Source organism: Dinoponera quadriceps, unplaced genomic scaffold, assembly GCF_001313825.1.
Source record: "Dinoponera quadriceps isolate SergipeBrazil2010 unplaced genomic scaffold, ASM131382v1 scaffold4026, whole genome shotgun sequence".
Classification (NCBI taxonomy): domain Eukaryota; kingdom Metazoa; phylum Arthropoda; class Insecta; order Hymenoptera; family Formicidae; genus Dinoponera; species Dinoponera quadriceps.
The window spans coordinates 1-15839 of NW_014558538.1; the positions used below are offsets into that span (position 1 = coordinate 1).

Below are 15839 nucleotides of genomic sequence, written 5' to 3' on the forward strand. Positions count from 1 at the left end.
TCTGGAGTATTTATCCTGATCTGCGGTGATCTGGTTCACAGCAAAAAAATGTCTGCTTGGGTGAACCAAGCCACCGGGTGTTTCCTCCACATGGTGGGTAGCTGTTCCTGCGAATGAGACATGGTTTTTCTGCGGTTCGTTGGCCGGATGTCTGTTTCGGCAGGGGCTTCGGTGTCTTCCGCGTTGGTGGAAGCGATTGTGCTCGCTATTGAGGTGTCGTTGGCTGCGTCGTCGGCAGCGGCGAAGAGACTGCTCCGAAATAGGTCGCGTGGCTTGATTGCGGCTCCCGGACAGACCGGCGTATCCGCGGCTTCCGGGCGATTTTCGGAGAATGGCAGGAGTGCAAATTTAGCGATGAGCGCCTCCGGGTCCGATGGACGAGGCTGGGCGGCAAATCCTAAAAGTGGCGGGCTGCCCGAATGCTGCTCCGGCAGGGTAGCGATATCGCGCGCGCGAGCGGAGAACTCCTGTTCGGGCGCTGCGCGAAGTGGCGGCCGCGACGGCGGTGGAATGGCGGCGCGAGCGCGAGCACGTGCGGCGCGTGTGGCGACGGCGGGGCTGGCCGGCGGACGGCCTCCGGCTCGACCTCGTCCTCGGCTCTCGCGTAATACGCGATCTCTTAACGTAGGCGGCGGCGAGGGTCTGCCTCGGCGCGGGGGCGCGAAACCTCGTCTCTGCGACGTTGTCTTGCCGCTTGGAACGTTCGAGAAGAAGAGAAAAAAATGGCTGACGCACCTGTTGCTTGCTCGGCTTTCCGCGGCTTGCTCCGCGAAATTCTAGTAACGGGGNAAACGTGTGGTCTTGCGTTGTCGTGGTGAAAGACTGTGGTGGCCCGGGTGAGGTCTCAACTTGACCCCGCTCCCCGGCTTCCCACAAACGCCTAAAAGGAGCAAAGGGGTGCAGGCGGGGTCAGAATCGCTCGAACTCGTTTTTCCTTCCAATGCCTTTATTCAACGCCTCTCTCTCCTCTGGTCTTCTTGCCAACACTACTATAAGCTCTACGCGCTAACTATAAGCTCTACGCGCTACCTTCTGCTTGCTACTCTTATGCTACTTCCTACTTTTCATTACTTGCTACTCGCTGCTTGCTGCCTCTCGCTCAACTCTCTTCGACACTCTCTGACTCACTCAGACGGCGAAGCGAACGCTTCTTCCTGGTTTCGTCTCAGCTGTGGCGCCGCGCGCGGCACCTGAGGACAAGCTACCGCGCACGGCGGGGAGCACCGCGACTTGCGCGGAGAAGATAGCTCTCGGCATGAGACATTGCTTCCGCCGTGGGCGCGAAGCGGAAGCGGCGGCAAATGGCGCCACACAATAACATGTCGTCGGCTACGATAATTGGTTCGCGCAGCGAAATAGTAATTTCGCCATGCGACGTATCGCGTATCACGGCGTCGGAACAATGTACGTTAACGCAACCACCGGGGAATGCAGCATTTTGGAATCAATTACGAGCCGGCAAAAAGCGGTTTTGCTTTTTTTCTCTCCTTTCTTCCTTTTTTCTCTCGTTATCTCGTGCGGCAGATATGTATATAAGAGAGAGAGGGGAGGAAAGAGAGGGACACACACACAGAAAGGGAAGCGCGTTCTAATACCCTTCTCTCAAAGGGCAACGATAATTATCGAGTCGTGAGAACGGCTTTTCAAAGGGTCGCGTTCTGAAATTGCGGTTTCTCGAAGGGGTGGACTTGGTGATGAGAGCGGGAAAGGAGCGAAACGAGAGTAGAAAGGGAGGCTGCAAAGTAGCGCATTAAGTTCCGGGATACGCGTTCTCACAGCACAGCCATTTTTCAGTGATAACACGGCGAGGACCGTCCTTACGATAAAGCCGCGGCGAACAATACGGCGATGTCTACCAACATAGGCAAATGGGGCAGCTGCTATATCCAGGCCTGTCCTCAGTTAAAGCGGAGGCCCATCGCGAACCGCGCGAAAACATTTTCTTCTTTGTTACACTTTTACCCTTTTACTATTGCTTAATCTATGAAACAACAACAGTCGCGTTATTAAATGATAAGAAGACGGACGCCAGAGTGTGTAGTGGTAAAAGCCAAGAAAGGCGCGCTCCTGCAGTGCGGAAAGAATATATTCGAGAAACCACGCGGAATTTTATTTTATTTATCGCGCGAGCGCGCGAGAGACACAAACGAACACGTGAGAAATGCGCTCCCGGGGAAAAAATTGACTTTTTTCCTCCGAATTTTTCGCTGAAACCTGGGAAATTCCCTGGTCGCGCGACCTCGCGTTTCGCCCCTCCGTTCGCGCGAATCGCTCTCGTTCGCGCGACCATCGCTAACCAAACGCTCTTATCTTTGGCCTTTTTAGGCGGGCACATGAAAATGCATGAGTAGGTACCCTTGGCCCGTGTGCCTTCGCCCGTGTGTCGGGCACCGTACCCACCGGTTACCCTGGAAACGGTATCGATTTCAACCCTCAGCTATGCAGTAGGAAACCAACACCACACCATGGGGGTCTCTTCACCCTGAGTTTCGACGAGGCGCACGGAGACCGTTTCGACAACCCGATTACAAGACCCCCTGTCTCTTTCTCTTCCTCTTGCCTAACCCTCACTTCGACCTCTCTCTCTCTCTCTCCTCCGCCGTGTCGCTCTTTCCCTCTCGTTCTGCTCTTCGGAGAGTTTAACCTAGATCCTAGCGATGGACATTTTCTTCTTTCTCTCTTTCACTTTTCTCTCTCTCTCTCTCTCTCTCACTCTTTCCCTTTATAACTCTCCATTTCTCCGTCTCCATTTTTCACTCTCGCGAACTCTCGATCGTCTTCGCTCCGCTGATTTGCGAAGCTATATGCACTTCGGCTTGATCGCTCGGCCCAAAAGTTATTATTGGCGCGACGAACTGCAAATAGTCCTCGACCCTCGTGGATGATAGATCCGCGGATTTTCCTAATTACACGTGGACTACATTATCGCCAGGAGATAGAGAGAGAGAGAGAGAGAGAGAGAGAGAGAGAGAGAGGAAGGAAGATGGAGAGAGAATCGACTTTGTGCGTGTATAATTGGAATATTCAGCCCAGTCCTATCGTCGAACTTGCCGCGATTGTGCGCCACGTTGGCGCGCGCAATCATATTCGATTACTCGTAAAGCGGATCTAAAGGCTAAAGACCCTTAGTGAGTTGGCTTATCGTGAAATTGCCGCAAATGAGAAAGTATATCGTGAGAAAATCTTCAAGGGAGAGCCTAACGCGCTAAAGAGGATGTTGCGGCGCGATATGCGCGAGTGCATTGTCGAATTCGCTGAGATAAGTGATAACTCTACACGACTGTAATTCACGAATTGTAACATCGTCGTTGAGAGCGTCGGGAAAACTCGGAGAAACTCTAAGGCAAGAGAGAGAGAGAGAGAGAGAGAGAGAAAGTTTTCGCACGAACGTCGCGACACGGATGCCGTCGAGAGGATGACGATCCCAAATGCATAGAATATTTTAGCAGAGGGTGCTGCAGAGGGGAGAAATATCGCTGCTATATCCCTGTTGAAAATTTCAGGATATCGATTTTTGCCGATCGAGAGCAATTAACACGCCGCAAACGAATACGCCCGCCAAATTCTGTCGGAAGTTAACAAGTGTATCGCGTTCGCATCCGACGTGACTAGCTAACGATTGCGTGATAAACTTCCATTTCTATCGTAAACGAGAGCGCATCCATTCAGGAGGGCGGTATAACGCTGGGTTATTTGAGTCGTATATTTTATATACATATAGTGTCACTCGAAGAACGCACGGTCGTATAAACGTATAAACGTATAAAACGCGCATGTCAACTCATTAAAGCCTCGTACATAAGATATTCCTTTAACCAGAGCTGCATTCCGCTTTTATATCGTTGCAATAAAAGGTTACGGTGGACAAAGAAAAAAAAAGATCGGTAAACGAGATATCACAATTATACAATAATTTCGTAAAAGAAGTCATAACAAAAGCTGGTCTCCTGTGAACGTTTGACATATAAATTTGCACTTGTAGACTCTAGTCTGAAAGTCTTAAATAACGCAGACATAAACGCGGATAAAAATAATCTCGCGCAAACGAATGGCAAAAAATTACATCGCTTTTGAGAAACTCTCTTAGTTATAATTTAATTACATGTAACATATTAATATAGATATATACAAACACAGAAAGAGCAACTGTACAACCGAGTCTTTCTCAAGTATTAAAAGTACCGGCTACCATATGCGTATAAAGTCGGGAATAATTGCACAACTCATCGTGTGTATAAGCGTAAACTGCTTCGATACTGTACCTTATTTACATCAAGAATAGCTACAATATTGGTATGCCACTCGTCGCATTGATTGCTACGCTGTCAATGGTCTCTCTCACTGTTTGTCTTTTTTCTCTTCAACCTCGAACAAACCACAAACTTTGTTTGCCGGCACGGCTTTATCTGAAACAACAATATTGGCCGCGTTACATACAATGCATTGCAAAAGCAATGCGTTGCAAAAGTGACGAGCAGCCGAGTGTCGTCGATATCTCGATGATTCCTCGTTCTAATTAACTCCTAAGCGACTTCTCCTCGAAATTCGACTCGAGCGATGATGCGAGATAAAGGACTCATTTATCCCACGTTCACCGGGATGCGAGCCGACAATTTCATCGATCTCTCTCCACAGCATCGGCAGAAATCATCGGTGTCTTTGCTCATCTAACATTTAGCTACGCCGCGAAAGCTACACGAAGCCCGCTGCACAGTAGCTGCAAATATTCCTCGCCGTATCGACGAAGCCCGATCATGTCACGTCGTTTCATTCCAATTCCACTTCGTGACGTCGCGTGATATGTCGCGCGTGCGAATTAAAACGCAGGGAGAGGTAAAATAAAGGAAAGGAAGGAAAAAAAAAATTCTCCAGCGAATTTGCGCTTCTCATCTCGCCCTCCAGCCGGCAAGTCTCATCCGATCATCGTCTCGCGCGGAATGTCTCGCGACAGGCGCATTCGTCTCAGCAGACTCGGCGTTCGTTCCCCGGACTGTACCGGGACGTTGTAATGCTTCGAAGACGGCTATTAGCTTATCGGGCTGATAGCGGCAAAGCGCGCGCAACCCCAAAAATGAAACGGGAATCCCGATGGGGCCCGTGCAACTACTACCGAGTCCTCTGCCGAGAGCACCATTTTGAGGATAACGCCCCGCAGATAGCGAGGCAACCTCTTACCCTCTCCCTGTTAGATTAATTACCCCCTAACTGCCGTGCTTCAAGGACGTCTTATCGCCTGAGACCGTGACATCGCGATTTAAGATCCCGAAATTGAAAAGTATACGGGTCGTACTTATTATCGTACTATCAGTGTGATCCGGATATTCCTATACTCGGGTATTTCAAACCGTGGTTATTTCCTGCGTGTTCCCAATTAATACCCATATTCGAGGGTACTATTCGGCTGTTTGCGCACCTATATCCGCGAGTATTACCCAGCAACCAAACGAAGAGAGATTATTTCTTGTCACCGTACATCACACGTCATCTCGCACTGTCATTCCGCGACGCTTTGCTTTCAGTAAGGCTATGATATACTTTCTACGAAATTAAACCCAGCCGCAAATTGCCTGTAGAAGGCGTACGAATGCAGATTGTCCTTGTTCGAACCGAATGCAAAGCTGTCAAGTTAATATATTACAAAAAAAAAGCATACAATGTCATTTATGTTAGAAAAGATTTGAAGAATACCTTTAGTTTTATCATTTTGAAAGCAATGTATTCATCCGTTTTTTGCTGTTATTATTAAATAAGAATCAATGATCAGGTATAATCTGAAAAGAATCGCATACTCGAGTAATACCCGAAAAACACGGCTACCCGGGTATCCGGGTAAAGATTTGGATACGTGGGTAATCGAAATTGACAGCACTTACCGATCATCTTAGGGTAAGGCAGGTTGAGATTGTTCATAATTCGGACGAAATCTTCCAGCGACTTAGACAGTCGAGGATTGAGAGCTTTCTCCTCGGCCACGGTGGTGACGGTTCTGCCGTTGTAGTCATGCGCAGGATACAATCGGTAATGCTGCGGTAGCGTGAAGATCATTTTGTGAACGGATCTGTACAGGGTCTCAGCGGATCCACCCTGCGGACAGTCGGAGGGGAACACACTCTGTTCCGTGTAATTCAATCAGCAAACCGCGCGTCCCTTCGACCGCCGAACGACATGTCGGCGAATATTAAGCGAATACAAAAATCACAATCGTCGCCCACAATGTCGTCGCGTGTCCGCAACGTCAAGGCTCGTCGAAATTAGATCGGTCTCAGTGCTCGTCAATTATCGTCGGTGCAATAAAGAGAAATTGCCGGCTTAAAATATGCCAGAGTAAAGGATAACGACTCCGGTCGTTCTCCCGGATTAAAAGGTCATTTAACCGAGCTTTCGAAAGAATAAGTCGCGGCACGTTTATAAAATGTACCGCCGCGCGGTCGGGCGCGATGACGGACGGCTATTCATCACGCGAGTTGTGCAGAAGAAGTCTTTCATATTCCGGATGATATATCGACGTTTACGTTGCACGCGCAACACGGAGTGAAAATGTTATTGCAACGACCGCCGACGTTTTCGACGAGAATTCCGGATGCTGCGTCGCCTCTCTCTCTCTCCTCGTCTGTGTATCCGCACGACGGCATTGATCCCTCGTAGTTATGACGTTTAAATAAATAGCCATCTATCGACTCGCGACAATTATATCGGCGACATGTCGCGAACTGATATTTCTGGCTGAAAAAAAGAGCTATTCATTTTGATCAAAGCGATAACGGCGGATGCATCGAAAAAGACGCCGCAACGACCTCATCAGTAAGCGTTCGCGCGTTGAAATTTTAACTTTACGTTAAATCCTTAATTCTACAGCACAGTAAGAATTAAAAGAGTAGAATAGATTCAATTTCACTCTTAATAATATAATTTACTCTTATTTTGATCCTGATGATGTCTTAAAACTCGTTGTCTTAACGCCAAAGTAGGTCGTTCAAAGTAATATTAAAGTAATTGGCCCGTAAACTGCCGGATTTTCAGTGACGATATTAAGAGACTTTTAAGTTTATTATTTACTGAAAACAAAACTTTCCTATAACTTTATTATTACTCAACTATCTAACTAGTAAATGTTCACTTTAAGCGAAATGAAGACAAACATATATATACAATATCACAAACATGGAGATGTTATTTTTTTTTCTTTTTAATGCCTTATTTACACGTCAATTGAGTTAATAGAGATCTACACATAATAGAAAATGGTATATAAATATTTAAATATGTACACATGTACGTGTATCGCGGGCGTTGTTATAAATTGTAAATTTTTTATGACAAAACAAAATATTCCAAAATTCTGACATTTTCGTGTAATATCTCTATCTAGTCTACAGGTCGTCATTTCTATAAAGCTGGGGTATACACTGAGCGAACGAACAAGGAACGAATACAAACTTTCGTTGTTACAATTTGGAAAATGTGTATAGCGATATGCCATAGCAAGTCCGAACAGAACGTTTCTCAGGCCGACTTGCTCATAAGATGTTATGTCCAAGAAAGTTCGTGCTCGTTTAGACGAGCGAGTATACACAATATTCATATTACATTCGTTGTTCGTACATTGTTCGTTCGCTCAATGTGTACCCATCTTAAGTAAGCGTGAATTATCCTTAAGAACGTCAAAGTAGCATCAAAATTTCGACTCGAGTTAACGCATAGACCATACTCGGCACTGATTAATCTGAAAATATTAGAAAAACAATATTCGAGAGAAATTCTGCAAATATATATTCCGGAATGGAGATAAAAAACAGAGATACACCGAAGCATCCGGATTTTGCGTCGAATAGTGTCAACGGATCCTTGTTTCTCGAGGTTAAAAAAAGAATTCGATTCGCGCCGTTCTTGGCGCCAAACTGGTGCGCGACGAAAATACAGACCACGTACGGTAGTAGCCGTATGCACCCGCGCGAAGATAACGGCCGTGCGCTTACCTGGAAATCAGTTCTGCCGCATCCCCGTATCAAGAGTGCATCACCCGTGAACGCGATTGCCTGCTCGTCGCAAACGTACGTGATGCAACCTGCGGCAAGTACGGCGGATAAAATATTTACGATATCATGCTTCACCGCACGGTCATTCGGTAAGCATCGCGTCGTTTTTCGGACCGTATACACGCGCACATATATCTCTCTTCGCAGCGATTCGCGCTTCGTAATCGGCCGATACGATAAATTGAGTCCTCGTCAGCTCGTTCATGCAATTGCGAGTGATATCGTGTTCGTCGGAAACAAAAAAAAAAGCAGGAAAAATATAAAAAGGGGGAAAAAGAAGAAATTGCGAGCAGATATATTACGCCCGCGCGAAAAACATCGAATGAGATGAATAACGCTGCGCGTGACATGGAAACCCGTGGTGTTTGTATTCCGAGAAATATAAAACGGCCTTCCGGAGTCAAGTGGCATAATTAGAGGCGTTGCGAATAAACACGCGTAATGAATTTCCGACGATAAAATTAATAGTCGCGTTGCTGATGATTTTATAATGAGTAAATTAATGTAATTAATTCCCGCAAATTTCTATTAATTTACGTCTAATATATATATATATATATANAATTTTATATACGTAAGACGTAAAGTTTATATATATATATATAAACGTAACGTAAGGTACATATTAATTTTATCATTGGGGAAACACACATTCTCTAGTGGGATTTTATCTTCCCGACGATGGCCACAAGAGACTAGAAATTCCGCCGGTGTGAAACACCGATGCACTTAACAACGAAATCTCGAAATCTCCAGGAATCAAATCGGCATCGACCGGACTTCGCTACTTCATGCGAAGAACGAAACCGATATCGAGTATCTAATTCACGATAATTTAATGCATGTCGTTCGGCAAATTCGGCGCGAAAAATTGAGTCCGTTATACGAGGAGATTCCCGGTGTATCGAAATAGCTCGGACGCCCCTCAGGATTTTTCCTGGATAAACGATTGAGTCGCCACGAGTAGTCGTAATCTGGCACGATCGATAAGAACAGCCGTATTCTTTTTTTACCGTTGCCATTCCGCTGTGTAAATTCTGGTATACCAGCGGTATACGCGTACATATAGACGAGTGAACACGTACAGAGTATCCCAGAGCTACCAAATATCACGAGATCGGGCGAAGCTACGAAGTAAAGCAGTTTGTTTCATTAGTGAGAAATCGATGATCTCCGAGAAATCGGGCGGATTGAAGATCCGAAGAGAGTTTCGCAACCGAATCTGCGGCTTTCGACGATGGTGGATCGCCTCGATTCTGTGTACACGCTCGAGATAGAACACCCTCGTATATCCTTGATCTTTTCAGTCCACGTGTAAAATATAGCGCCGCCTCTCACCGCCCTCGCGGGGAAGTATTTCGCCGCTTCTCGCCGCGATCTGCTCGATTAATAAAATAATAGAGAACCGGGCGTACGCGATCGATCGTGCGAGAAAACGCACCCCGATATCGCGGAATCGCTAACACTTTTCGCGCGGGCGGGAGTTTTCCGCGCGTCACAGTGCCCGAAATTTTCGTCACGCCCCTCCACGTGAAAAAACCGCGCTTCGTATTCCTCGGGCAAAATCAGCTGATGCGTCGAGAGTTAAACCGGAACGCGGTTGCGAAAGGAAAAGGAGGGGGGAAAAAAGCGAGAAAACAAATAATCCGAATAATCGAGAAGCGAGGGGGAAAGAGAGAGAAAGGAAGAAATGCAAAAGTTCATTTCTCACTCGTGAAATCGGCCAGGAGGCAGTGATATATGGCGTGTACGTACACGTAACGCATACGTATACACGAAGCGGAACGCATGGAGGAAACACGCTAAAATCCACATATGTATCAAATGTGAGATGCACTATGCACTTAGCCCTTTATAGGGCACCGCTGTGCTCTATTTTATCACTCCATATAGCTGGCGCATACGGACATACGGACGACCGACACGGACGTTGGCTAAATGGGCGGTGGTGCAATATTTTATCGTCCGACGATAGTACAAGCGAGCGCAAAAGTCGCGTCTCGTACACATCTCGCGGGATGTGTGATTTTAAATTCGGCTAAATACGCAATTCCGGGTCTCCTCTGCACGCATGCCGGAAAAGGTGAAATACGAAGAAGCGGGGTCTGACCTTCGGTGTGACCTGGGGTGGGCAGTACCGCCAGGTGGTGCCTGCCGAATCGGACGAGATCGAACGGCTCCAGGAGTACGTCGGCCTCGGCGCCGCTCGAGGACGATATCATCGACTTGCAGTCGGGTAACAGCGTCTTCAGCCGACCTGTGCCGGTGATGTGATCCGCGTGCATGTGCGTGTTCACTGCGACAAGCGAGGAAGTTTTCGAACGACGAGTTTCAACAGGCAAGCCAGCTCCGAGAAGCTTCGCGGGCTTGTTCTCAAGTGCGCCACACAGATACAAATAATTGAGTTACATCACACCCATCAGCGGCCTAATTAGCGGTGTTCTCGCCGAGTTCTTGGATGACTGAATTACGAATAATTCGCGCAATTTTGCAAAACGGGAACGGGCATTAATGATATTTGCATTATTGGAAAACCGAGCGGCGCATTATGGTAATGCCCATTTGTTCGGAACGGAATTGGCACAGCGATAAACGCATAAACAAACATGCCGCTATACGTACGCTTCGTTTAACAGACGTTTCGCGTTGTTTTCCCTTCTTTTTCTGCTTTTCATTCATACGAATCCCTCGCGAAAAAAGTCGCGTCACGCGAGCTGACGTCGTAAGATAAGCAAGACGAGAACCTCGTTAAGCTTCTGATACGCGATATCCGAGACTTATTTCATCGATTTCTCGACTTCCTCCCGCGAAGGAATTTGTTCTCGCTGGTGCTTCGCCGCGTCGTCGGAAGGACGTAATCGAGGGGAATCCGCACGTCGCGTTTGTTGTTATTAACGCGTGAGGCCCGTTAATTTTCATGCAGATCCGAGGGTGCGCGCGAGGAGCACGATTCGCCGGAAGCGACGACGCTTTCGTCTCCGGCGATACACACGAAAATTACACAGCGGCGAAATCGGATCGGCCCGAAGTTCTTTATCGAAATTGGCAAAGTTCGGCGATACGGCCGGGCGCGGTCGCACTCCTCGCACGGTTTATGGTCCGCGCGGTCCTGTTAACCGGCAGAACAATGGAGAAACTATGCGGGGCCCGTGGCCGCCCTCCGCGGCAGGATTGCATGCCAATTCATTATGAAGTTCGGCAAATATTGGTCGGTTAGTAGGATAGTTCGCAATAATTCTGCGCGCCGCTCGTAAATCACGCGTACGCGGGGGGACGTCGCGTAATTGCGACAAGTACATTTCCGACGATCGAGCCCGCGGCGCGACGGTAGTAAGATAATAGATTTCGTTGTTAATTAGAGCGTTGTAATTAATTAGTTATCGATTTTGAAACGCTTCGCGAAGAAACGTCGTGATAAATCGTTTGCGCGCCGTTGCGATATCGCATTTGGAAGGCTCGATTTTGCGTACAATGCATTAATATTAAAACTGAACGGCGATAATTATTATTACCTCGGCGCGAGCCACTGAGGTAAACTTGCGGGTAATTTTTCCGCGCAAGTCGCACGGTCAGTGCACCGCACGGATGGAAATGCCGTTCAATTTCCGAGTTACGCTGAATTTTGTGCGAATCGTAAAAAATTCAAGCCTTCCGGTAAGTTTGACATAATGCTGTAGAAATGCCTGTCAATATCAATCCGACATTTGAAGAGTTATAAGAGGTAACGTCGCGGAAGTGGATGCCAATATGCAGGAATTTAACGTCCAATATGTTCCAAAATTTAAGTTTCTCCGAAATTACACGAAGTATAGCTGACGCAAAATCAATATCACTCGGGCAATAATTCAATGATACAGCCCACTGCAAAATGGCATTTTTAAATAAGTTATATATTAATAAATGTACCACTAAAATATATGTAATCACTGAAAATATATATGAATAAATGCCACGGTCTAATTCTACTTTAAAGAGAAACATACAGTCTGAATTAAACACAATTTTGAAAAATATAAAAGACTATACCTTTCACATGTCCTTCATACCTCAATACTTCGATATTTTTTTTAAAGCAGCAATATTTGGGCATGATGTAACTATCTGAGTAATTGGTTAAAAACTTACAGGCATATCTCAATGTTAAGCCTAGTTCCTCGATTATTTGTTTGTCACGCTCAGCCCATTCGATAACAGGGTCGATTAAAATCGCTTCTTTATCTTTGATATCTGCCAACAGATACGTATACGTGCTGGATATTGGATCGAAAAACTGGAAACATAAAATATCTATATATTAATTTTCAGCGAAATATAATACCGCAATATGAAGTTGGATTATCGTAAATACATATAAAAATAAAATATTACTTATCATTTATATCATTTTTTCGTAATAGTAGAGATTTATTATTATATTGTTATGAACAAAATTAAAGTTACATATATTCACACAAACATATATAATCATAACCTAAGTCATTGTTTTTAAAGATGGATTAAATGCCACAAGATAATGATATTGTACTTGTATATATATAGAGGACATAATATATAATAATAAAATCGTATATACAGAAGAAAGAAATTACAACTTTGCGCGATATTTTTCGATATTATTTCATTTATATGTGTGTCTCAATTATATACTATCTACATCTCTCTTTCCGAAGTTCCACAAAAACTTACGATAAGAGAAATATCTAATATACGAAAAAGTGTCTTTATTTTGCGCAGTATTCGATTACGATCATAATACTTTTAGAATCTTACTATATTTCATAACTTTCCCAAGTTTCAATTAACGAATGATATGCAGGGTTAAGGGCGGCGGTATTAAAAAAAAATAAAAAATGAACAATCGCGAAACGACGTTTCGACGCGAGTACGATTGACCGCTCGTTAGATGACGTTAGAGTAACCGTCGCAGAACATTTGGCGGCACACAGGCGCGACAGACAGCCCTTCACTGGTGTTACCTGGCGAAACAAGAAATCCTTTGAGAAGGGAACGCGCGCTGTCAAAACGTCAGCCATGGCGTGTGTCGTGCGTGTTCTAACTGCTCGCGAGATCGTCGGCGATACCACTTGACAGATATGACGAAGCATTTTGATGCTTACAAGCTTCTTATAAGCACTTCCACTGCACCGTTGCACTTCTTGTTTTTGCACACTGTACGTACTGATTCGCGCGACGCGGATTACGACGACTGTTGATAAGCAATTAGACGTGGCAATGACAGTTCTTGGAAATCGTATTCTTACGTCGCATCTGCTGGTATTGCGCAACACGTAAAGATAAAGTCCAAAAATCGATATAACCTCCTTTCCGTAGCGCACCGGCTTGTCGCGCCTAAGATATTAGAATTGCAATTGACTAACGAATATTAGAACGGCGACTAAATGATAAAAAATCTGCCGGCACGAATATCGCGCAAAAGACGGACATTGAGAGAATCGCCGTGATCACGTAGAAACGTTCGTCCTCGGCGCATCTAGGTAAACATCTAGGTAATTCATGATAGCTTCCTGTCCATTTTACGACTTCAGCCTCTCCCCAGAGCTGCCAACCCTGGGGAAATTGTATCAAATTTGGTAGTTCCTTTTTGTATTCTGAAAATCAGTGAAAATTTTCCGTATTTTAACCCATTACCTTAAAAATTAAGATCATATATAGATCACAGATTTCTGCATAACGCATAAAGCATAAGATAAATAACCAATGAGAATGCTTCATTTTTATCCCCAGGATTTTTTTGTACCTTTTGCGTTATGCAGAAGTCTATGCTTCCACTTTTAGAAATGCAAGACGGTTGGTGAAAAATTATATCAATTTGGTAAAATGTTATCAAAGATGGAGAAATAAGGAAACTTTATGTTTAAAAGTTGGTAAAAAGCATAGTTTAGAGCTGGCGACACTGCATATCCTAGTCGTTCATTCGCCATCTTGATATTGTTCTTTCCGGTTTCTGGAGCGTACTTGAGGTGTGTGGAATAAACGATCTCTCAGAAAATTTAGTTATTCCAAGTGAACAAGTAACGCAGATATAAATGTAAAAACGTATGTATTAATACATCGGATTACACAATTTTTATTATATGCAGAAATTTACGATATAAAACTAAAAATATTGCATCGTCTCACTCATCATCCATGTGGCATGTGTACCTTTTGTTGTCTCACGTGTAGCTACTTTACAGAATCTGAAATTTTACATTTTTTCCAGATGCCGTCTGTAACGCTGAAAGATGTCGATCAACACAAATTCGTGAAGGCCTTCGCTGCTTTCCTGAAGAAGTAAGCAATAAAACGTAGAATATAACCTTCGAACCTAACCTCTATTAGTTTCACGCATGTACTTCCTACTAGTTGTAAAGCTTTATAAATATATTATAAATTATTTTGTTTGAATGGGTGACAAGACAAATTATTTTATTGTCTCTTAATGAGAAAAATATAAAGTGTGAATATTGAGTTTAGTATACACCAAAAACAGTACATGTGGCAAGGAACACGTTTTAATATAGTTCGGTACTTTTCTGCTGAGCATAGTATATACTTATACAACCTAAAAAGAGACAGATGGATAGTTAAAATTTGGAAGAAAAAGAAGAAGAGAACTAGTGCAGTCCGTTCAGCGAAAAAGAAAGAACCTTATGATTTAAATAATAAATATCAGATTATTCTTTGTTATCTCTCATAAGGAAAGAAATAATTCATGATCTCAACCAGACGTTTATTATATTATTCCAATATTTAAAAAATATATATTCTTGCTCATTGTTATTGCTCTAAATAATTCTTATTCATTGTTTTATATAATTTTGTGCACTTTCCTTATTTTAATCAAACAGAATATATATTCATATATTTGGGCCTCTCATAATCCTATCTATCTGTTCATGTCTACTGCATTTATCTTATGCATGCTACTCCACTTACTGCAAGGATTAATTATTACCTGTAATACAATAGTTTATATATAATTTTACTTTATGCTTTAAGCCTTCTTTATCATGATGTAAAAATAAACAATATATACTTCATTGTTTCAAAGTATGCTTTATGATTCTACATTATTGTCTTGCTCTGTGAAATTCCAGAACTGGCAAGATGCGTGTGCCAGAATGGGTGGATATAGTGAAGACAGCCCGCTTCAAAGAACTTGCTCCGTATGATCCTGACTGGTATTATATTCGTTGCGCAGCTCTGGTGCGTCACATTTACTTCCGCAGCCCAATTGGAGTCGGTGCTGTGACAAAAATCTTTGGAGGACGCAAGCGTAATGGCACGCATCCCAGCCACTTCTGCCGGTCGGCTGGCGGTGTTGCACGCAAGGCGCTTCAAAGTCTCGAGCAGTTGAAACTCATTGAAAAGGCACCTCTTGGTGGTCGTAAACTTACCAGTCAAGGACGGAGGGACTTGGACCGTATTGCGGCACAAGTTAAGGCGAAGAGCAAAAAACAAATGAAACTTCAGGAGACCATTGTCATTTAATTTCTATGTTTAATAAAGTTTAAGGACTTTTATGTCGACGAATCTTCTTGCTAGATTGTACTTACCTGTGTATAATAATTTCATTACTATAATTGTGCGTTTTTAGCTAATAATATCTGGAAACTTAGGATCACACAAAATACTTGAGAAACAATTTTCTCTGTAGAATGTATCAGCGAACTATATTGCAGAAGTAACATTTTATTTACGAGTAAAAATATTCGGTTTTTTAGTATAAATTTGAGAAGAAAAATTATAGGAACGTTTCGTTAGAGTAACTGAAAAGAACGTATTTTATGATCCCACGGA

The 15839-nt window shown here is 44.1% G+C and overlaps 2 protein-coding genes across 3 annotated transcripts; one reads left to right on the forward strand and one right to left on the reverse strand.

The window, feature by feature from the left end:
• Positions 1–3684: 3684 nt before the first annotated feature.
• LOC106749931 (persulfide dioxygenase ETHE1, mitochondrial) lies at positions 3685–13525 on the reverse strand. The gene is made up of 6 exons (XM_014629899.1): positions 13013–13525; positions 12162–12306; positions 10147–10332; positions 7977–8065; positions 5874–6084; positions 3685–4406 (listed from the first exon to the last, which is right to left on the reverse strand). The coding sequence occupies exons 1-6, from the start codon at positions 13139–13141 to the stop codon at positions 4339–4341; spliced, it is 828 nt and encodes a 275-aa protein (XP_014485385.1). The 5' UTR covers positions 13142–13525; the 3' UTR covers positions 3685–4338.
• Positions 13526–13983: 458 nt separating this feature from the next.
• Positions 13984–15572, forward strand: LOC106749912 (40S ribosomal protein S19a). 2 transcript variants are annotated; one of them, XM_014629843.1, is made up of 3 exons: positions 13984–14093; positions 14260–14330; positions 15137–15572. In XM_014629843.1, exons 2-3 carry the CDS (start codon positions 14260–14262, stop codon positions 15528–15530), a joined length of 465 nt encoding a protein of 154 aa, XP_014485329.1. In that variant the 5' UTR covers positions 13984–14093; the 3' UTR covers positions 15531–15572. The 2 variants fall into 2 exon arrangements, with proteins under 2 accessions (XP_014485329.1, XP_014485330.1); XM_014629844.1 differs by having other exon boundaries at positions 13987–14017.
• The last annotated feature ends 267 nt before the right edge of the window (positions 15573–15839 follow it).

Bases quoted from the DNA above. Each gene is read 5' to 3' on its own strand.
- LOC106749931 (XM_014629899.1), bottom strand. From the start codon at position 13,141: ATGCTTCGTCATATCTGTCAAGTGGTATCGCCGACGATCTCGCGAGCA. The intron at 8,066-10,146 runs GTCAGACCCCGC...TACTTGCCGCAG, and splicing joins CACCCCAGGTCACACCGAAG to GTTGCATCACGTACGTTTGC. The intron at 6,085-7,976 runs GTAAGCGCACGG...GACTGTCCGCAG, and splicing joins GCGGCAGAACTGATTTCCAG to GGTGGATCCGCTGAGACCCT.
- LOC106749912 (XM_014629843.1), top strand. From the start codon at position 14,260: ATGCCGTCTGTAACGCTGAAAGATGTCGATCAACACAAATTCGTGAAG. The intron at 14,331-15,136 runs GTAAGCAATAAA...GTGAAATTCCAG, and splicing joins TTCGCTGCTTTCCTGAAGAA to AACTGGCAAGATGCGTGTGC.